The following is a 21,942-nucleotide window of genomic DNA, read 5'->3' as shown; positions in this document are numbered from 1 at the left end:
AATGCTGTTCATTGTGCTGTTATAACATGCTTGTGGAGCTCATGTTTCTATAATTTTTTCTGCCCCCTAGGAGAATGCAAGTACAATAGTATTCCGTATGTTTGATAAAGTTTTTGCACCAGAGCTCATTCCATCCGTTTTGGAGAAGTTTATAAAACCATACATACATGAACATAATCTACAAGAGGATGAACTTCTCTTGCAGTATATAAAGGTATCCATTTTTCCATCCCTTTTTAAAGGGACATTATTGTAGGCAAGAAATCAGGTATGACTATAGTTTGATATTTATTCTTACAGCTAAGGGCCAGCTTCTGATATCCTTACTCCCGTGTACAATCCCATTTATTTGAATGATAAAATCTGGCTGTTGGTGCTATTTAAATTATGGAATACTCCTGCCATAATTCTCAATCTTAATATATTAAACTTTATCAAAATACTCAGGACTTGCTAGAACGCTGTCGGACACGATCTACATCAGTGTTTGAAACGGCGTGGGAGGCAAAGGCAATAGCTGTCATTGGCTGCATAGGTGATACAGATGTAAGTACATTAGATAAGTGTACAAATGGATCTTATACTTGTTTGTTCTGTTATGAATGAGAAATTCATGTTTGTATTCAAGAACAGAATACATTGTGTGGTAGGAGTAAGGGATGGGCCAAATACTCTCCTGCCTTTCACTCAATCCTAGCGAGATTCTTTGCTTGGTCTAGTAACTTTTCCCTTTCCCTTTCGTTAAGGCTGGCTGTTTCTGCTTTCCAGCTATCCTTATTGGGTAGTTATGCAAGTTGCCTTCTGCAAGGTGCTGAACACCCTCAACTCCCATGTTTTTAGGGGGGATCACAGTGGTGCCATTTTTGAGAGGGGTAGTGTGGTAGTGCATTGCATTATCATTGAGCCACCAGGATTACCTGAGTCACCATGGCTCTGTAGTTGTTGGTTTATCTTTTAGAAGAGTGGTTTCATTATCAGAAGTTCTTTTTCTTGTATAATACTATGTTAAGCTACCTATACATTTTTGAAGCATTGCATGAGCAACTTGCTGAGTCTTGTATTCATTTAACAACAATTAGACCTACCTTTAAGAACTTTATACAACCTTGTAGGAAACATAACATGATTTAATATCCTTATTTAAAGTTTGGAAGAAGCTGTACAATCCCTTTTAATATGGTTGCCAAAAGACAGAAATTTAGAAAAAAATAAAGCACACATCTCAGAAAGCTTTTAAAAATATATAGCACAGCTACTACCATCAATGGGAGTTCTGCAAGTGGAACTCTAGCAGAATTGGGCCATAAATTATTGATAGACTGAACGCTTTCAGGGTGTGTGTGTTGTGTAAAACTTGGGGACGTCCCTTATATAAAAATTTGGAAAGGGAGAAACCTTCCATGTCTGAGTCATGGGTAAACAATATTTGAAGGAATTATGTAACAGAGCTTAGTTTTCATAGAAATTTGGATTTGTTTGCAGCTGATATTTGATGCAGTGCTGGAGATAATGCATGGTGCTGTGGTACCTTGGAGTGCAGCAGTGGAGCAGCTGGTGAAGCAGCATTTGGAAATGAAACATGTCAAGTAAGGGAACATCACTAAACTCCAAGCACCTATCTCTTCAAAATCTTAAGATATTTTACTCTGTTTTTTTTCTTTCAATTAGAATTCAGGGTTGAACTCTTTTTTTTTTTTTTTTAAATAGTGTTAGGATGACCAAATTGTGCAGCTAGAAGTAGAAAAGCTATTAATAATAGTGATATATCTATTTGTAGAGTGAAGTTATTGCAGGAAAGTTACAGACTGATGGAGATGAAGAAACTGTTACGGGGCTATGGAATAAGAGATACTAATCTTTTAAAGGACAAACAGATGATAATGGTAAGTGATGAGATACTACTTTTATTTATATTTTTACTTTGCTTCTATGATATATTCAAATAAAGGTTACTACACAAGGCTTTTAGTATTTTGATAAGACTTTAGGGGTCAGATTTTGAAAAGATCTCAGCACCCAGCAGCTCCCATTGTTTTCAGTTATTTCTTTTCAAAAGTCTGGCCATTGAAAAACATCAGACCACATGTAGAAGTTTCCCTGTAGGGGGCAGCGCCAGGGACTCGGCCACCCCTCCCAGCGCCTATGGCTTTGGGGAGCCCGAATCAAGGGGCCGCCTCCGGCCCTCAGTAGGGCGAGCCTGGGTTCAGGTCGCTCCTTTTGGCTTGGGGAATAGTCTCTCGGCCCACGGGCACGCTGTCCATCTAGGGTCCGGCCCGCTGTCAGGGATGGGCCAGCAGCGGGAAATAGTCTCAAGCCCTCAGACCGGATGAGGAAGCAGTCTCTTGCCTAGCCCTCGGGAGGGCTGGTAGGCAAACCCAGGTAGGCTCAAGCCCTTGGTAGGGCGAGCCACAGTCTAAGGCCTGGCCCTTTGACAGGGCAGGGCCAAAGGACAGCAGACTCTAGTCCTTAGCCGGGGACGTCTGTAGTCTATGGACTGTTGGCCTGGGAAGGCCGGCAGAGCGCACACAGATGCTTAAGGCCTTAACAGGGTGAGCAGCAGTTTGTGGCCCGGCCCTTAGGCGGGGCGGGGCAGGACAGGTAGTAAGGGACAGGTTTCGGCACTAGCGGTATCCACCCCAGGTCAGGGTGAGGAAAGAGGGGGGAGGGGGACACAGGCCCACCCATCTCCACTGTGTCCCATCCCAGGGTCCTGTCAGTGACAGGGTGTCCCATCATTGGGTCGGCGGGGCTCCAGCCGAAACGCGCCGACTCACTGTGAGCCACAGCTCAGCCGCACCACAGTCAGCTTCCCTGGGCTCCTTCCGTCTGCCCTCTGTTTAAAATACCTGCGCTTAGTCACCTTCCTCTGGGTTGCTGGGTTCGAGGGTGTACAGGAGTCCCACGAATCCTTCCCCGTCAACCAGCTCTGGAAACTGCACAGGGTCCTCTGCGGAGGGCAGTTCCTCCAAGTCCTCTGGCCCCCGGGCAGTGCCGGCAGGTTCTCAGGATCCCCGGCAGCAGGCAGCTCGGGCAGGCCTTCCTCCGGGTCACAGGCAGCTCCTCCGGATCGGCAAGTCCCCATGCCGTGGGTAGGTCCGGCAGCTTCCCTCTGCGTGGGCCTCTGGTATAGTCCTCGGCTTGAGCCCCAAGGGAGAGGTGTCCTTCTCCCTTGGCTGCCAGGGCCTGACTGAACTAGCAGGCCTGGGTTTTAAAGGCCTGACCCCGCCCACCTGCTTTTGGTCAGGTGGTGTCCGTTTGGGTTCTAAAGGTCTGGCCCCGCCCACCTGCTTCCGGTCAGGTGGTGTCCTTCTAGGCTCAAACCCCCAGGGTGGGATTGGCTCTCCCTCTGAGTCAATTTCAGAGGGAGGCCACCCCTTCCGGCTACACCACACAAAGACAATCCAGAACAGTAAAAATAAAATTAGCAAAACAAATGTTTCTTTTAGTGCCCATTCTCCTCCTTTTGGGACACAGGAAAATTTAAGAACTACTAACATGGCTTGTGTGGCTGGATTAGAAATGAGCATTTGTAGTCTACTGTTGAGATGTGTTCAGATAGGTGCTTATTAGTTCTTTCCACTGCTAATGCTACCAAAGGCTATTATCTTGTACAAAGGAACCAAACCCAAATGATATGAATTGGTGATTACAAAAGAAATAAAATGTAGTTTTGCATTTTCTAATCCAGATAGGATTTTGTAATTACCTGTGGTTTGGTGCACTGTCCTTTTTCTTAACAAGATGCTTGGTAGAGGAAAATGCTATTCAGTATAGATCTCTGATAATTATTTGAAAAGCAGTCTTAAGTCTGCTTTTTTTCCACTCATGCATGAGTAGCAATTCTCAGACAACTTTAAATATGAGATCTCCACCATTTCTCATGTCCCTTGGGCTGTGTCTACACTTCTGGTCAGATGTAGAATACCGACAATGAACGCCCAGCTAACCCAGGTCTAAGTAGCTGTGTAGTCGATAAGGCACTGCTTAGGTGAGTGAAGTCCAGACACACTAGAACCTTAGGATTTGTACCATGCATGGCTTTCTACATGCCCAAGGAGTGCCTCCCACATCTAAACTGCTATTTTTAGTAGTGTGGTGTCCTGCTGCCTCTCTGCTGCCAGAGCCTTTCCCTGAGTCATGAAGGCTCCAGCACTGGGGAAAGGCTCTGGCACTTCTGCTTACAAATGTTTTCAGCAAGATTTAGCATCCATGTCTGTTTTCTTGTTTCAGAGGCTGATGAAATACATTCTTAAACAAGATACCCCTACTTCTTTGGAAGATGCTTTGAAAATTGTAGCAGCATATATGTTGCCAAGTACGGAAGTCTATATTTTGAGGATGATAGACCTAATTGATCAAGATAGGGTATGAAAGTATTTGTAGTCATTTGATCTCTACGTTTAAAAACGCTTGGGGCTTATTTTTCAGAATTATGCATAGTTATTGCAGTTTATGCAAACATCTGTGTATGCAAATTGTGCAATCATACTACTTGCACTGGTTGCAGACAGTATTATAGTATTGAAAATTAAGCCTTTATTTATAGACTAAGATGTGACTAAGTTAAATTTATTCTGGTATTCCATGAACTAATGCATAGTGACATAAAGTATGTGTTCCCTACAGAAACTACCATGTTTTGACATAAAGTGTAAACATGGCAAATCATCCTTCATTCACTGCCAAAAAAGATGAAATCAGTTTTCTGCATGTGTAGACAGGCTCAAAGTTCAACCTTATTTAAAGTAAAGTATGCTAGAAATCTTCCAATAAGCTTTGCTGCAGTTGCTGTTGAGCATGGTTGATCTTCTCCAGGCCAGCATCTAAAAAGAAGTCATTTCTGGCTTGGTGGCATTGCTATATTTGAAACTGGATGTCAAAACATGTCAGTTTCCATGTTGTAAAGAGGGCCTAAGAGTTGGATTACCTGACAAACCATTTTCCTTTGGGAAGGAGTATTGAGCATCTCTGTACTAGTACAAACACCCTCCCTCTGCATCCCTATGGCCAGCAGTGTGATTTCCTCTTTTGCAGAGGTTTCTGACTGCACAATTTAGGTCACAGTTCACCAAAGTACTTAAGCATGTCCTTAAGTCCTATTGATGTTAGTGGGATTCCGGAATGTGCTTAACCATAACCACATGTAAGTGGGGAATTCAGTGCTTTAACATTGCTGCATTATGATAGGAGACTGTTTAGTCTTTGAATTGCTGGTCATCTTTATCTATGATTATTCTTGCATGTCAGGATCTGGGTCTAGGATATTCCTCCCTGTAATGGACTTGCAATGAGATAGGCTCCTCTAACAGAAGAAAAGAACTAGACTGGCCCCCATCAAAGTCCAATTTCCCACCTTAAAAATCTGAATGTCACTTTTTCAACACTAACCAATTTCTGCTATTCCATTCTCTTACCAGCATGTAGTAATAACAGTAGTCATACTTGGTAGTGCTGTATATGTAGAAACACTGTGCAAATGCTAACTAACTGTTTTGCAAGAACTCTTAAAGAAGTTTCTTTTTTCTTTACTTATAGTAATTATCAACAAATAAATTAGTTCACCTGCCCTCAGATCTCTGAATCAAAGTAATTTATACATGCTAAAAACTATTCTGGAATATTAGAGAGTTTGTATGTTATGGCAAACTATGTTCTATAAAAGGGGAGAGTTTAATAGACTCTCCAAGTTGTAAAGTGAACTTAAAAAGTCTCTCATCTGGTGCGGCAACAACATAATGTCAGACAGTAAAGAGATGGGGTAATGTGCATAAGATAACTGATAAGAAGCTTAGAGTTCTTTCAACAGCAAGTACTCATTCTTGTCAAAATGTTTGTCTTATGCCTTATAACTTTGTGTTTTCAGGGAGAGGAATCTCTAAACTTATTAAAATCTCTGCCTCTTGCTGAAGCTGAGAAAGTTGCAGAGAGATTGTCTATATGGGCAAGATTGGCATTACAGAAAGAAGCAGATAATTCTGAAGAGGTACTAACTAATTTCACTTAATAAAATACATATACATTAATCATTCTAAATGCTGCTTTCAACACACATATAGAAAAGGGGTGATTAATAGAGATTTGATAAAAAGCTAGTGTACATTTCAGAGATATAAAGATGCATATCTCTTGCTTTCTGTATCCATTCATCCATTTGTAAAAGAGCAAATGATGATGTAAGGTAAAATCACTTTATCAGAAATGTTTCCCACATTGTGAGGTACACTTTCCTCTTAGTACAGAGACTTGTATTATTTGACTCCCATGAGTATTAATTAAATTACAAATGTAAATGCTAATGCTTTACAGCTAATTTTACCTAGTTGTAGATTAGGATTTAACAAACAAATATTGCTCAAATATTAAAATACATTTTGGCCTAAGCTCTAAAAAAAAGATTTTGTAAATGGTTTGGCATTGATGTGCCAAAATAACAAAGTTTCACTACTTGCAAGTTATGGATATGCACTTTCACTAGTAAGAAGAAAATGTATTTTTAAAATGGCTATTCTAGGCTCTTGGTTTTTTTGTTTTTTGTCTTTTAGTTTTTGTCTAACTAAATTACAATTTTTTCAAATCTCACTTAAAATCCAGTAAATTGCTGTAACTATGATAAATAATTCTGGTACTACAATATTATATGTATAATGTATGCATATTTATATTACTGAATTTCTGATTCTGTTGTTTGGATTCATAAATCCTATGAAAATATTTAATCTTGATCATAATATCTTCACTCTAATGAAAACCTGACATCTTTAGTGATTTGTACTGTTCAAATATTGCCCATATTAGATGTAATTGTGATGGCAGCAGAATTAGTTAATCTGAGTTCCAAGGCTATTTGACCCACCTAAGGCCAAATGATATTAACCTTTCACTTTTTTTCAGCGCAAAACACAAATGTGTATAACAAAGACACTTGTGGAGGTTCTTAAATTCCTGCTTAGCATTCAGAAAGGTAAGTTGTAATTTATCCCTTTATGTATTGTCCCAGTAAGTAGCTCAATAAGTAACTATTTATTTTTCCTATTTTACAGAAAATCCTCTGAAGGAAGGTGAATGTAAAGCAAACTTAAAAATGTTTGAAACGCTTGGTAGCTTGCAAGTAAGTATTGTATAGTTATAAAAAATTAAAATAGGTTTGAAATTACCCTGAGTAATGTTATTAAATGATGCATTTTTTAAAATGAATCCTATTAAAATGTAATTTTTAGTTTCAATTTTACTATATTGACTGTGTGTAACAGTGGCTTACAAATAGCCATTTGAATATTTGAAGTCTGTGGATGATGAAGACTGATGAACAGATTTTGTCATTTAAAAAATTATTTCCATGCTAGCATTTTAGGGAATAAAGCACGGTAGATAAAAATAAATATTTAAAAAAAATTAACCCTGATTTTTATCTACATTAAATATATTTTTCTCTGTAAAAATAAACCTGTTTAAAAGTAAATTTGAAATTATGACAACCTATGTTAATGCCTAAATTTACTATAATCTATTAAAATAACTTAAAAATAATGTGCTACATCACCAAGTCTTCCCCTAAATTTTAATAAGTTAAAACATGCAGTTTGTTTAATTATATACAGAATCAGGGAAAATATCAACTCAAGTTTTATTAAATGTCACAAATGTCATGTACTACATTCAGTATTTATATTATTTTCAGTCTTTACAATGAAGCTGGTATTTACATTTTTCCAAATATAAATACTTAATACTTCCAGTTTCTGTTGTGCAGAAAAGATGTTGCCTTAATTATTTTTGGTCGCAGTTTAGCTAGCAATTGCAGACAGAACATTTTTAATTTAATTCCAATTTCCATCCAAATGCAGCTTGACACAAATTGTGAGTAAACAATTATCATATAGTAAATGTCACTTTCCCTTTTCTAACATAATAAAAATGTAAAAATTAAGAATTTGAATAAATGTATGTTGAACTATATAACTGCTTAAATAAATATGTATAGATATAAGCGTATCCTCCTAGTTAGCAAAAAGAAGTGTAAAACTCAGTGTAAAAACTATATTTAGTTGCAAATTAAAGAAAATGAACCTGTCTTTAGGACAATAACTGAAAAGTGCAAGAAAGCAAGATTAAAATGGATGATTTAAATCAAGGTTTCCTGCTTGCTGATTTAAATCACTCCATCCTGGAATAAAGCTCCCAGGCCAGACATTGTTGGTGGCTGAAAAAAATTCAGACCACTTAATCTTGAGTAATGGCATGTCTACATGGTGCAGCAAGACACACGCTAGGTGTTTGATTCTTAGGATTCTTACTAGACAGGAATTGTTGTCTAATAGACTGAGCACAGTAATGGTACCATTTGAAATTATCCTATGTTAAAGAGCACTAGGGAACTTTTAATGTGCCCCAGCAGAGTCTACATGGACCAATTAATGAACAACACATTAGTGTGCTTTAGAAATCACACCTCTATAGTCGCATTGCCACGCTGTGTAGACATGTCCTTGGTGTTTATAATGTGAACTGATGTTCACCATGACTTTTATGGCATGCTTCAAGCTACTCGCTGCCTTGTTAGCAGTGATTTGCCCAAAGCCATATAGTCAGGCACTTGCAGAGTTGGAATTAAAACTCACAAACCCTTTCCTGTTTTTTTATTAATGTGCTCTGTCCCCATCCCCATCTAGTGAGATATATTCACTGGCAAGAAACAATATAATCTTGCCAATCTCATTTCATTGATCCAAAAATTTGATAATCTTGACAAAAATCTTAACCGTTTCACCCACTTCTCAGCAAAGATTTTTGTAATAGTGCTGTAATGATGTTGTATATTACTAAGAGTTGATCACCTTTTGCAAAGTATACTGCAGTATATTTGATCTAATAAGTATTAAATAGTTAAAACAAACTATACTTTTTGATGCAATATCTTTTACTTTGGTTTGTAAGCTATATTTTGCAATCTACAGTGGTTTTCCTAGTACCCGATGTGAACTAGTATACTCAATTTTGTGATGAAATTCATCTGTGAATGAGGCAATGAATCTAAAAGAACTTAAATAAACGAAACAAATTTCTAAAGTAAGTCACATGAGTAAGAAGGTTCTGGTCTATTATTTTACTTTTTGTTGCAGGAGGATTTTGATATCTTTATTTCAGTCAAGGATTATGGGGATCCTTCATTGATGTCTCAGCTCCTTGAAGAGCACATAAAAGCCTATGAAAGCATCCGATCCACAGCAAAATCTAGAAAAGTGCAAGCAGCGAATTCCAAAGATAATAGTAAAACAAAGAACCGCTCCACTGAATCAAGACTTTACAGACTAGCTTTGCTTCTGCAAAGGACAGAGCAAGAGTTGGGGGCAAAGCTGGCACTGAGATCATTAGATGCTGGAAAAATTGAAGAGGCACTAAAGATATGCAGGTAAAATTTCAGAAGAGTTTGGGACTGGTTAGCATCAAAGTAAGAAAAAGTATGCAATAAACTATTTCTGATACTCTGCAATAGCTGGTAGCTGTAATGCAAAGGCAATAATGACTAAAGGGAAGAGGAGTCAAACAACAGGTCCGTTTAAGTAATATACTCCATTGTGTGGAAGACTGCAAGAGTAGGTTCACCTTGGATTGTTTGGAGCCTCCCTGTCTGTGTTTCAATAACATGGTTATTAATGCCATCCTCATTACTAAGGCCAGATCTACACTAAAAAGTGAAGTGACGTAGCTGAGTCAACCTAGGGTTGTGAAAGTGATGTAGTTAAATTGATCTAACCCCTGGCATAGATAGCATTAGATCGATAGAAGAATTCTTCTGTCGACCTAGCTACTGCTTCTTGGGGAACTGGATTAACTACAGCAACACGAGAACCCCTCTTTCTTTGTAGTGAGTGTCTACAGACTCTGCACTGAAGCACTACCACAGCGCAGCTGGAGCGCTGTAGCTGAAGCTTTTCTAATGAAGACAGCCTAAGTAAAGGGACTCAGTAACACAGTTGAGAGAGGTTGTGTATGTTAATTCTACCGATTTAATACTGTTGTACTGGATGGATAGTTCAAGTAGACAATATTAGCCAGCCATTATAGACAGCTGAGCTTCTTGAGTCCCATGAATACATGCAAACCATCCAAACCCTAAACTAACCTGCCTCTGGTAGCTGAAACCCTTTGATCAGCATGCCTGTCAGTTAGGAACCTCTGTTACCTTTCAGTTATCTTCCTGAAGATGGTACAAAATGGAAATTAAACTAAAATAATATTTTGTAACAAATAACTAATTTCACAACAGTCAATAGTTATGTACAAAGTAAGCCCTAGTCCTGTTTCTTGCATATCAGTTTATTCAGTTTTCAGGCCCAAGAGCACCACCTATCGATGAGCCAATTCCAATATAATTTTTCCAGCCACTTACTGTTGCTGTGTAGATTTTGTTGGATTAATATTGATACCTCAAAAGAAAGGTAAATTGTGATTTTTATCTTAAATAAAAATCTAAGCGATTAATCCCCTCTCCCCTTTTTTTTTTCATTAAAGAGATTTATATGAACATCACTGTAATGAACAAACAGGGAGATTACTGTTTTTAGCTTGTCAAAAGCTTTGTCATATGTTGGGAGCAGATGTTCCAATGATCACACCTAAAGGACTGAATTTTCCAGCAGTGATAAATGAAATGGCATGCCAAGCAGCTACAATATGTAGTCCAGGTAATCTAGTATCAGTTTCTTATTTGTGTTCCTGTTGGAAAGTCGATGTTCAGACAAATCACTTTTCTATGAAACATGAAAACAAAAGGTGAATTTCTATGCATGCATGCCTCTGTAAACATGGGTGACACTTACTGAATGGTGATTTTCTTTATAACAGAGAATATATACCTCACATAAAAGAATGACTAACTTTTTAATTTTTCACAGATATGTTATTAGATTCTCTGGAGCTATGTAAATATACATTGGGTGCTAAGGAAATTTACGGGCAATGCCAAATAGAAAACTATGGATTTATAGCAAAGGTAACATCTTCCAAATTTGAACAGTTTGACACTTAAACCTTTGTAAGAAAATAATTTATAAAACATGCATTGTTTGCAAATGTTCTCTGGAATGCCAACAGTAACTGAATACACTTTAATGCACTGGCTAGTATTTAATGGTTAGTATTGTTATAATAATTATTTTATAATAATATAAAAAATAATCCACTTGGAAATTTTGTGCCTGAAACACTTTTATACAGGGGCACCTGGCCAATCTCCATTAATTCAATGGAGAATTAGCTGGGATTGAATAGATGGAATTGAAAACAAAATCTGGTGTTTTGATTTTGTTTTTAATTTTATTTTTAAAAGCCAAATTAAAAAGCCTCTCCCTTTTGACATTAATAGGAGTGATGCCCCCATAAAAAGTAGGGGATGTCTTTCATTCCCAGTGCCCAGCAAAAAACAAATATCTTAAGGACACATTTTGAAACATGAGCATGAATTTGGAAACTTGATCTGTAATGTCATGCAATTTATTAGTTTTATTATTATGCATACTTTTTAGCTGATACCTTGATGGAACTTCGCAAGCATTTTATTACCTGTCCACATTTTTTGCAATGTATTAATTTAGGCAGCATCTTTTGGTGCTGATAAGGATCCTTATGAAGAATGGACTTATGATGATTTCTTTAGCGAAGATGGGATAATTCTTGATCCACAGATGGTGCTTCCAGTTGCATATGAAACTATTTCTTCCCTTGTGCCTGTTGCTGGTAATCTTTTATTTCTTAATGTTATGACTTACAGTCCTTATCCCAGTTTATATTAAACTGATTTTGGGTAGGAATATAAATAATTCAGTACACAATTTTTTTTAAACTGATATCTTCCCAACCTTTTTCCTCACGCAATTTTTTGATAACTTCAGGGATTATGAATAGACATTTACATTGTATTAGGTGTTGTATAGACTTATATTTTCAGTTATACATCTGAAACATTGAATATTCTAAAACTATTTATTTCTTTTGTAGAGCAGCAAACATACACATTCATTTCCTTAATCTTTCATTGTGTAAATAATGTCATAGTATTCTAAATATTTCATTATTTTTAATCTATAACCATTCATGGATAGGATCAGATCTACTTATAAATGATATGCTAATTGATTAGTAAGCTAAAAATCAAACATCCTGAGTGTGAAGGAAATTGTGTTTGGCAGTGGTGTTTTTGTTTTTTCCCCTCACATGAGATCTGTAGTCCCATCTGGGCAAAGCTCCTGCAGGGTTAAAGGAAACTATCTGTTCATATTCCTTCATGCGTAGATGAGAAAATAGATGTTACTTCATAAGAGGGGAACTAATTATACACAAGAAAATCATAGAAAAGATCCTAGCGCCCATAGTTAGAACGGTGCACTAATTAGTTATCTAGCTTTATTTTTGTATTGATTTTGAAGTATAATATTTTAACAGTAACTTCCAATATTTATAATTTTGCCAAGATCTTAGTGCACTGCTCACAGATATTTTGTCTCTTTTGCAGATAACAAGATGTATCCTTTGGACTCTATAAGCTTGGCAAACTGTCCATTTATTAAAGGTACTACGAAGATAGATTAACAGCACAAGAGTAAAATACTCTAAAACATTTCTAAGTGCTTAATTTAATTCCACAAAGGCAAGAACATACCTATTTAATGCTAAATAACTGGCTAAGACTCCCCACTAATATGGAATTTTAACACCCATATATAGCCATAAACTTCTGTTATAAGCCACAGCTGAGGACCACTTAAACACAGTGCAGAACACAGCTTTTGGTTTAGTTACCAGTACTTCCTGCAAGGGAGTATGTTGTACCTGTGATCTTGAGATTGCCCTTGTTTCTGTTTTATTGCTAGGTGTTAATTTTGACCTATAAAGCTCTTCATAGTAGTAGAAAATCCTCTGCATCTTGGAGATCCCATCTCTTCATGTCTTATTCCAGCAGCTGATCAACTTGGGTGCTTGAGCTGTCTATATTTAGATAGTTTTTATATGAGGACAGGGTGTTCTTAGTGGCGGGTCCATTATTATTAATTATTATGTCTTACAGTAGTGCCTCAGGGCCTCATTGTTGTGGCACTGTACAAACACACCTGTCTGCTCTGAAGAGTTTACATCCTAAATGAACAAGACAGGGAAAGAGTGAGAAAGAGGTACAACATACAAGTAGAAGATGGTGAAACTGTGGTACAGAGAGCTTAAGCAACTTGTTGATCATGCAGGAAACCTGTAACGGAGCTGGGAATTGTACCCAGTCTATGCTGAGTTCCAATCCAGTACCTTAATCACAGGACCATCTTTCATCTCTCATTCTTGAATATGAAACTTACCCCAGCCTCCCTCAACTATTTTATAGGGCACATTACAAAGCTTATACAATTCCCCAGAGATGGGTCGAATATGGATGAGTGGGGTTGAAGGTGGAAGGGTTTTATTTCTATGTGTCTAGGGCTTTTGGACAGGCCCATTTGTATATATCTAAAATGAATATAATTGTCCAAAAATGGACACGACATGCAGATTGAACAGGAACATTGACATAATACAGTTCTGTGATAACCCACATGAGGATTCTTGAAACAGAAAAGCAATTGTCTAATACTAATCAAGGCAGCATGGTCCAATGGATTGGGCTCTGGACTGGGAGTCAGGAGACCTGTATCTGCCACTCACACGCATGACCTTGGGCAGGTCATTTTTACTTTTCTGTGCCTGAGTTTCCTCATTTGTAAAATGGAGAAAATGATACTGACCTTCCTTTCCAAACCATTTTGACCAGCTACGAAAGAGGTAATTAGTAGTAAAATAATACCCTATATAGGTTCTTTCATAGAGTAGAGAGGAGAACCACTCACAAATGACTGACTGTCTCTTGTCAGAGTCCACAGCTGACGAACAATACCTGATCGTTAAACTAAAGAGGATTTTTTTATTAAGGTATAAATTTCTGAACATCAAGTTTGTAAAGGAGGCTAAGATTGATTTACCAACATCATCTGCACCATTATAGTTTCTTAACAGAGAATACTTCAATGTAGGGAGAGAAAAATCAGCTTTGAATGCAAATTTTAAGAAGTTAATTAGATTTGGCATACAAGGTTCGTTAAGATATAAGCTAACCATTAGTTTTTTCTGGTGAAACATTTCATAGGACACAACCTCCTATTGCCAGCCGGAACACCCATCTGTGCACTGCTTCAGAACCTAATGGAATGCAGCCAGTACGAGTTAGCCTTGCAACTAATAGTCTGTTCATTTGGATCCTGTCTTCAGCATTGTGTATCAAACAACATGGACATGTGCCTGGGTGAGAAGGTATGGACAAAACCTATGCTGAATTTCATTGAAAATAAACCTTGGAAATCTGCCAAATATGGCTGAGGAATAGGCATTGTGATACACATCCTCTCATTAGACGTTCATCTCATCACAATCTGATGAGCTGTTTAGTTGCCTGTGTGAAACAAGCTGCTGGTCTCTCCTTCTAGTGGACAACTATTTCACATCGCAAAACATCTATTAAAGCTGGCATTCTTGTGAGTTTCTGTAGGGAGACCAAGAGTTCAATGGGTGTTGATAACAAACATACCCTTCCACTATCTTCCCTCCCACTGAGATGGCGTCTCTCTTCCTCAGGGTTAAGGGACATTACTATAGGATAGTGTGGTGAAGGTTGCAGGTTACGCTATCCAAATTATACCTTTCTTTTGGATAAACAGAAGATTTCTGTGTCTAGCGGTCTGTCTGAAACGTTTCTCAAGCATTTAATTCAGTCTGAAAATTTAATATATTACTAGCAGATGTCTCTTAAATGACAAGAAAAGTAGAAGGCTTGTAAAATAGTGATTTTTTTTTTTTGCACTAGTTACATGATGACAAAATACTAGCTGATGCCAAAAGCTTTCTTGTTGCTATGAAACAAAAATCCACTTCAGTGATTGTGTCTGCTATCCTGGCCTTATTACATAAGGTAAGCATACTGTATACCAGGGGTAGTTAATTATTTTTTGTCAAGGTCCAAATTTCTTGGTCAGGGTATAGTCAAGATCCAAACCCCAGAGAAAATAATAACAATAATGCTGATAATAAATAAATAAAAAGATTAGGGATCCGTTCAAAAGCATCTGATGGTCTGGATTTGGCCCTAAGTCTGCCTGTTGACTACCCCTGCTCTATACAGAAAGAGCCCTTGCAGGGGCCTTCCTGTCTCTGATTTGAGTTCTGAGAAACCCTCTCTAGCTCATTTTCCTTGCTCCATGTCCTTCCCTTCTGAAGAATACTAGAGGGCTTACATCAGAGCCTCACTATTGCATTCTCTTATTGCTTCTCTACTCCCAAATGTAGGCTTCACTGGCCCTAATTGAGCATACTATCAGCTTTAAATAGTGAGGTTGGGCTTGTGGTTAAGGCACTTGACTGGGCCTCGGAAGATCAGGAGACTTGGTTTCAGTTCCCAGTTCTGCCACAGACATGTAATGTTACCTTGGGCAAGTCACTTAATACTTCTGTCTCCGTTCCCCATCTGCAAAATGGGGATAAAAATACCCCCTTTTTCTCACTCTTTGGCTGTCTTGTCTATGTAGATTGTAACAGGGAGACCTGTCTCTTACTATGTGTATGTACAGTGATTAGTACAATGAAACCCTGATCTCATCTAGGGCCTACAGGTGCTACTGAAATAAAATATAATGGCATGTATGATCTATACGCATTCTCTATCCCTATTTACTGTGATGGTCTTTTCATTTTTAAGTGATCTTTTTCTCTTATTTCTAAAAACCTTATTGAATTGAATCAAGGTTTTAAAAGGCTATCTGCGGATCTAGCAATGTCCAGTTATACAACAGTGTCCAGTTATATAAAGGTCTGTTGGGCCTTTAAGACAAATAACCAACATTTTATTAAATTTACTTCAGTAATAATCCTTTTATATTTTAGGAATTAACTTGAAAAGCATTAGCTTCCCTTCTAAATTATAAAAATCTTATTTTCTAATTTAACTAAAAGGCCCAATAGACCTTTGTATAACTGGACCCTTGATATGTACAACACATAATGTTTTAACTGGACACATACTCAACTGGCAGTTTCTAAAGTATGCTTATTGTGGATTTAATGTCTATAGGTTTTCAACTGTCGTCTTATTGATCATAACCTGGCTTTGGGTTACTGCACAATTTTGCCCAAGGAAGATATGTTTGAAAAACTCTGGAATGTCATAAACAACACATGGCAAAATTACAACAAAATTCTGGTAAGCCTTAAAAGGCAGTATACTTACCTTGGCATATACATACTATAAAAGTGATGCTTGGAGATATTAACTACATAGTGTTAGCAGTGCATTAGAATTGCCCTTACTAAGATTTGAAAGTGTTCTGGAGAAATTTGAAGTAAGCTTGAACCTGCACTAGTTGGAAGAAAAAAAGTCTTTCAGGCTGTAATTTAGAGAAGGGAATGGACCTTGAGGTAAGGAAAAAGGGAAGGATTAAAAGATAATGGGCTAGACAGCAGTTCTGCAGAAAAAGACCTGCGGGTTACAGTGGATAAGAAGCTGGATATGAGTCAGCAGTGTGCCCTGGTTGCCAAGAAGGCTAATAGCATATTGGGCTGCATTAGTAGGAGCATTGCCAGCAGATCAAGGGAAGTGATTATTCCCCTCTATTGGGCACTGGTGAGGCCACATTTGGAGTATTGTGTCCAGTTTTGGGCCCCCCACTACAAAAAGGATGTGGACAAGTTGGAGAGAGTCCAGCGGAGGGCAACAAAAATGATTAGGGGGCTGGAGCAGAAGATTTATGAGGAGAGGCTGAGGGAACTAGGCTTGTTTAGAAGAGAAGAATGAGGGGAGATGTGATAGCAGCCTTTGACTACCTGAAAGGGGTTCCAGGGAGGATGGAGCTAGGCTGTTATCAATGGTAGTAGATGACAGAATAAGGAGCAATGGTCTCAAGTTGCAGTGGGGGAGGTCTAGGTTGGATATTAGGAAAAAGTTTCTCACTAGGAGGGTGGTGAAGCACTGGAATGGGTTACCTAGGGAGGTGGTGGAATCTCCATCTTTAGAGGTTTTTAAGCTGCGGCTTGACAAAGCCCTGGTTGGGATGATCTAGCTGAGGTTAGTCCTGCTTTGAGCAGGGGGTTGGACTAGATGACCTCCTGAGGTCCCTTCCAACTCTAATCTTCTATGATTCTATAACAAGGCAATGGGGAAAATGAAGGAAAAAGTGACAGAGAATGTGTATTTAAAAAAACCCAGAGTTATGATTTAGAAGTTTCTGTTGACATCTCATTCTGTCTGAACTCTGCTCTTAATGTGAAGAAAAGGAGGTAAGGATTATTATTCTCATTTCTCAGATTGGAAAATTGAAACACAGAGGTTATGGTTTTCACAAGGTCATGCAGTAACCTAGATTTCATGATTCCCAATTTTCTAGCCACTACTAGACAATGCATTTCATTCACTTTTTTTTTTTAAGGCAGTAGCTCTGGTTGGAGCTCAGCTTGCTAGTCACTATGGTGAAGCGGGAGAAAGACAAAAATTTCAGGAATTAATTACTGATGCAGAGTGGGGTATCCAGCTTGGTAAACTTGGTGTGAGTATTCTTTTAAATGTTTTAATCAGTTAAATTTTTAATTTAAAATGCTAGTGTGGTTTTATATGAGACTGTTTGTTTCATATTTGTTGTAGTTCACTTAAGAGCAGTTTTGTGGCAGTTAAATTTTAAAAAATGTTTTAATTTACAAAAGCAGTAATGGATACACATTTCATTCAGGCTGTGCACTGAACTTAAATTTGTGGTAAGTTTACCACTTTGAAGGATCCATACAAGAATCTTGCTTAAGTAAATGGGACCCATAGTAATGAGGTTCTAGCACCACGTCTGGAACTCAAACAAACATCCCTGTGTTGTAGCTGGAGAATAGAAGTTAGTGGTTGGAATAGAAGAGTGCAAATTAGTAGTACTAAGTGTATTGAAAATAATTCCTTGATTTTGAAAGAATATTTGAAGCACCATTACTAGACTACCCCTTTTTTGTATTTGCAGATTTCTTTCCAGACTGCATTTAGGCAGCCATCAATAAGAAAGAAAGAACTCATAGGAACTCTGGTACAGAATCCGAATGTAGACACAGCTCTTATATTGAAATATTGCAGGTAATATCTGAAGCAAATCTACCTTGTTTTATTGCTGCCATAATAATGAATGTGTTTATATGATTCTATTTCAGTTTATCTGCTGTTTATGAATAAACAAACTCAAAAAACAAAGAATACTATCCACCTTTTGTAAAACGCAGTATGAGTAATTCTGGCTATTGTGAATTTAATCATAATGAAATCCACATCCTGATCATATCAAGTTAAAATGAAAATAATGTTTTGTCTCTTTGCAGCACTTTCATGTTAGACAGTGATGCAGCACTACAACTTTGCATTGAAACACTCCTTCTCCAGAGTGCTAATGCAAATCAACTTGAAGGAGATTCTGCAGGGGATATTGTGAAGCAGCCTCATTCCACACTACTGTCCAAATCAGTAAAATTAATTCCTTTACTGAAAAGCACAAAAGACCTGGTTATTAGCCTTAGTGGAATACTGCACAAGGTAAAACAGTTACAAAGCATGAATGTCATTTCAAACACTACTTTATAGCTAACCTCTCACTCTGACGAGTGTGGCAATCATTTATTAGATAGGTATAAAGGAATCTTAAGAACTGCATTTAATAGTGTAGCTCTTTGTTACTGCTGTTTAATTTTTTATTTTAGTTTCTTAAGAAAATACTAGAGGAGACAATGTGTTGGTCAGTGTTTCTTCTTTCTCTCGCTCTTTCTCCCTCTTTTCCCCCCGCCATTGATGGAAAATAAAACAAAAAATGAGAAATTCCTCAAAAGTTTCAATTCAAAATATACATTTGAGTGTATTCTGAGAGCTTACTCTCTCTCCTCTTCTTTCTGTTTGTTCATTACTGACATAATTTGGCCTCTCTGGAATGCCATGACCACTTTTGTAAAGTTTTGACGTTATGGAACAAGTAGTGATCTAATTTTCTAGAATGGAAGTAGTAAATGCCAGAAGTAAATAAGAGGGTTTGTGAAGTACTCTAGTTCATCATCATTATGCCTATCTAGTTGAAATAAAATCTGAAAAACCATGAACACTGAATTTATATCAGTTCTTTTCTTGTTTTGTTTCTTGGAACAGCTTGATCCATATGACTATGAAACTATAGAAAATGTACTGAGAGTGATACAAAGAGCTGATGAAAATAGCACAAGTATCCAACTTAATCAGGTACAATTAAAAATAAGCCACGGTTACTTTGTTTACTGCCTCTAGCTCAACTTTCGTTTATTTGTATCATTTCAAACTGATTCATACATAGATTCTTGAATTACTCCATTTGCCTAACTCCACTGGGATCAGTTGAAGTTGCATATTGTACAGAGGCCAAAATGGATTAAACTAAGTAGCAAAGTATAGCTGTTTCGCAGCAAAGACTCACAGGAGGCAAAAAAAATCTCAACAAACTATAGTTATACAGTATTCTTGGCAAAAAAATACCCAAAACTTGTGGGCAGATGTTGGGGCTTGTTTTTTATTTCAGAAAAATAAAGTAGTTGTGTAACTTCTTCCTGTTCTTTTCTTCTAGGCTTTGAGCCTATTGAAACACCTGGAATCCTATAAACGAACTTCCCCTCCTGTGGATCTGGAACACCAATATATTTTAGAGCATGTGATTTCCCTATCTCCAGCTGCTCAAACCAGGCTGCCTTTTCATTTGATATTCTTTAGAACCACACAGTGTTTCTGGAGTATTATATGTACGATTAGTATTCTAGCTATCTGTGTACACATATGGTCCCCCTCATTGTACATCTGTGAGGTTTTAAGTCAGTACAGTCTTTAATGTATTTATCATTCCAACACCCCTACGAAGCACTGTTGCCCCATTTTACGGAGGGGGGAACTGTGGCACAGAGAAACTAAGGGTCATTTGACTGCAGTGCAGCTATGACAATTTAAACCAACTAAAGATCTGCTCCCAAGTGAGTTACCCAAGGTCACACGAGGAGTCTATAATGGAGGAGGGAATTGAACCTGAGTCTCTCAGGTCCCAGGTTTACACCCTAATCAGAGAACCATCTTTCCTCTCGTCAATAGATTCCTACATCTAGCAATAAACTGATATTACTTCATTTCTTAAAAGAAAGCTATGTTGACGCAGTGTGACTTTTTCTAGATCATTGTCTGATTTCCTTACAGCTGCAGAGCTTAGTGAGGAGTCCTTCCCAACACTTCTCTTGATTTCCAAACTAATGAAGGTAAGGCTTTGCCTACAGGGGAATTTTTATTTCTGCATCATTCATTCTTTTCCTGGGGGAAAAATGCATTTTTTTTCTTTTGAGTGTTGTTGGCCTCGCTGGATACATCTCAGACTTAATCATATTTTAACCTGTACCTCATACTCTTCTAGGTTTCATTGGATACCCTATACATGTCTGCAGCCAGACATGTCTTTGAAAAAAAACTGAAGCCAAAAGTATTTGAACTGACAAAAGCTGCGTGTTCATCAGTGATTAACAAGGAAACTACTAAAACTGTGCAAACCATTCAATCCTACCTGTTATCTATAGTTAATCCAGAATGGGCTGTAGCTATTGCTCACAAGATTGCACAAGAACTTCCAACAGGTATGGTGTGCATGTGTTTGGGTTTTTTTGTTTTAGGTTTGGTGGTTTTTTGATGAGGGGTAGTGAGATGGGCAACTTTCTAGTTTTGCTTCTAACATCATCTGTGTAATATTTTTGGAGATTGTTTGGGGAGGCTAGATGTAGATTTTTGTTCCTAAACCTAGTGTGGGCAAACTGGAAAAATGCCAGTTGCTGTATATAGGTGGTGTTGATGTTTTACATATTATTTATTTGTTAATAAATATTTATGTTGTCATGCCATAACTTTGCATGGCATGTCAAAGGGGGTTTTTTGTTTTGTTTTTAATCATGTTTTGACCACAAGAAAAGAGGAGTCTGTTTAAGGGGGCTTGAAGTGAGGGAAACAAAGGCAGGGTGTTGCAGAGTGACTTCTGACCCTGAGCCCTCACCCTAAATGGGAATAGACAAAAGGGGTAGAGAAAGAAGGGACAAAGGTAACACAAATCAATGTGTAAGGCTTGTATGATTCACTCTTTGTGTTCTGATATTTTGAAGTCAGGACTGAGATGGAGTGGCAGGTGCAGGAGTGGAAGTCAGTGATGGGAAACAAAGTGAAAAAAGTCTAAAAAGCTAAAATTTGGTATTGGTTACTTAATGGAGTAATTTCAAGTAATAGTTTTAGACTCTTGAAAGTAAATATTTTAGCAGCCCTAAAGCATTAAATCGATGAACTTGCTTCTCATTTATCTTTTAGCTATACATGTAAGATAATTTCTGTCTTTTCTTGCTAAGGAAAACTGATTGAAAACTCGATCAAGAGACTCTTAGCTTGTAAACATTTTCTTAATATTCTAAACTAAATGCTTTTGAAACCTAAGAGAAGGGAGCAAAGATGTTAAACACGAGGCTCTATGTTCCATAGAAGGGATTTATGACATGTTTTTATCATTCTTTATTCTTTTTCTTTTTAAGGACCTGATCAGGTTCAGGCATTGAAATTCTGTCTCTATTTAGCTGAGAAATGGCTAATGAATACTACAACCAAGGTAATGACACCAGATCCACAGAACATACCTGAATATATAGAGACAATAATTTTTGGTTTTTGTTGTAATTTGGATTTTAAAGTATAGTGTGCATCATATCAAACTACCAAAGACTTTTTTCATTCAAATTAAAAAAAACCCCACAACATAAATAATATAACCTTCTTTATATAAAGTGCACCAATAAAAAGTGACTGCAAAAAATGGCATCTACAACAGAATTATT

The 21,942-nt window shown here is 37.5% G+C and overlaps 1 protein-coding gene across 1 annotated transcript in view; it reads left to right on the top strand.

The window, feature by feature from the left end:
• The window catches only part of KNTC1 (kinetochore associated 1), a 62,138-nt gene that overhangs the window by 24,298 nt on the left and 15,898 nt on the right, over nt 1-21,942 (top strand). The window contains exons 26-49 of the mRNA XM_067539556.1: nt 71-214; nt 448-546; nt 1,483-1,586; nt 1,778-1,883; nt 4,231-4,365; nt 5,864-5,983; nt 6,892-6,961; nt 7,041-7,108; nt 9,120-9,409; nt 10,513-10,685; nt 10,896-10,993; nt 11,595-11,736; nt 12,512-12,568; nt 14,165-14,328; nt 14,879-14,983; nt 16,139-16,267; nt 17,490-17,606; nt 18,060-18,169; nt 18,409-18,619; nt 19,220-19,309; nt 19,668-19,839; nt 20,282-20,340; nt 20,493-20,709; nt 21,643-21,716. Coding sequence (XP_067395657.1) covers nt 71-214; nt 448-546; nt 1,483-1,586; nt 1,778-1,883; nt 4,231-4,365; nt 5,864-5,983; nt 6,892-6,961; nt 7,041-7,108; nt 9,120-9,409; nt 10,513-10,685; nt 10,896-10,993; nt 11,595-11,736; nt 12,512-12,568; nt 14,165-14,328; nt 14,879-14,983; nt 16,139-16,267; nt 17,490-17,606; nt 18,060-18,169; nt 18,409-18,619; nt 19,220-19,309; nt 19,668-19,839; nt 20,282-20,340; nt 20,493-20,709; nt 21,643-21,716 — 3,054 coding nt within the window. The remainder of the gene's footprint in view (nt 1-70; nt 215-447; nt 547-1,482; nt 1,587-1,777; nt 1,884-4,230; nt 4,366-5,863; nt 5,984-6,891; nt 6,962-7,040; nt 7,109-9,119; nt 9,410-10,512; nt 10,686-10,895; nt 10,994-11,594; nt 11,737-12,511; nt 12,569-14,164; nt 14,329-14,878; nt 14,984-16,138; nt 16,268-17,489; nt 17,607-18,059; nt 18,170-18,408; nt 18,620-19,219; nt 19,310-19,667; nt 19,840-20,281; nt 20,341-20,492; nt 20,710-21,642; nt 21,717-21,942) is intronic.

The sequence above is a fragment of the Emydura macquarii genome, unplaced genomic scaffold (genome assembly GCF_026122565.2).
Source record: "Emydura macquarii macquarii isolate MOO-44397 ecotype Brisbane River unplaced genomic scaffold, CSIRO-AGI_Emac_v2 contig_554, whole genome shotgun sequence".
NCBI classification, from domain to species: domain Eukaryota; kingdom Metazoa; phylum Chordata; order Testudines; family Chelidae; genus Emydura; species Emydura macquarii.
The sequence above is the reverse complement of the archived record's forward strand: the minus strand, read 5'-3'. Positions and strand labels throughout refer to the sequence as shown.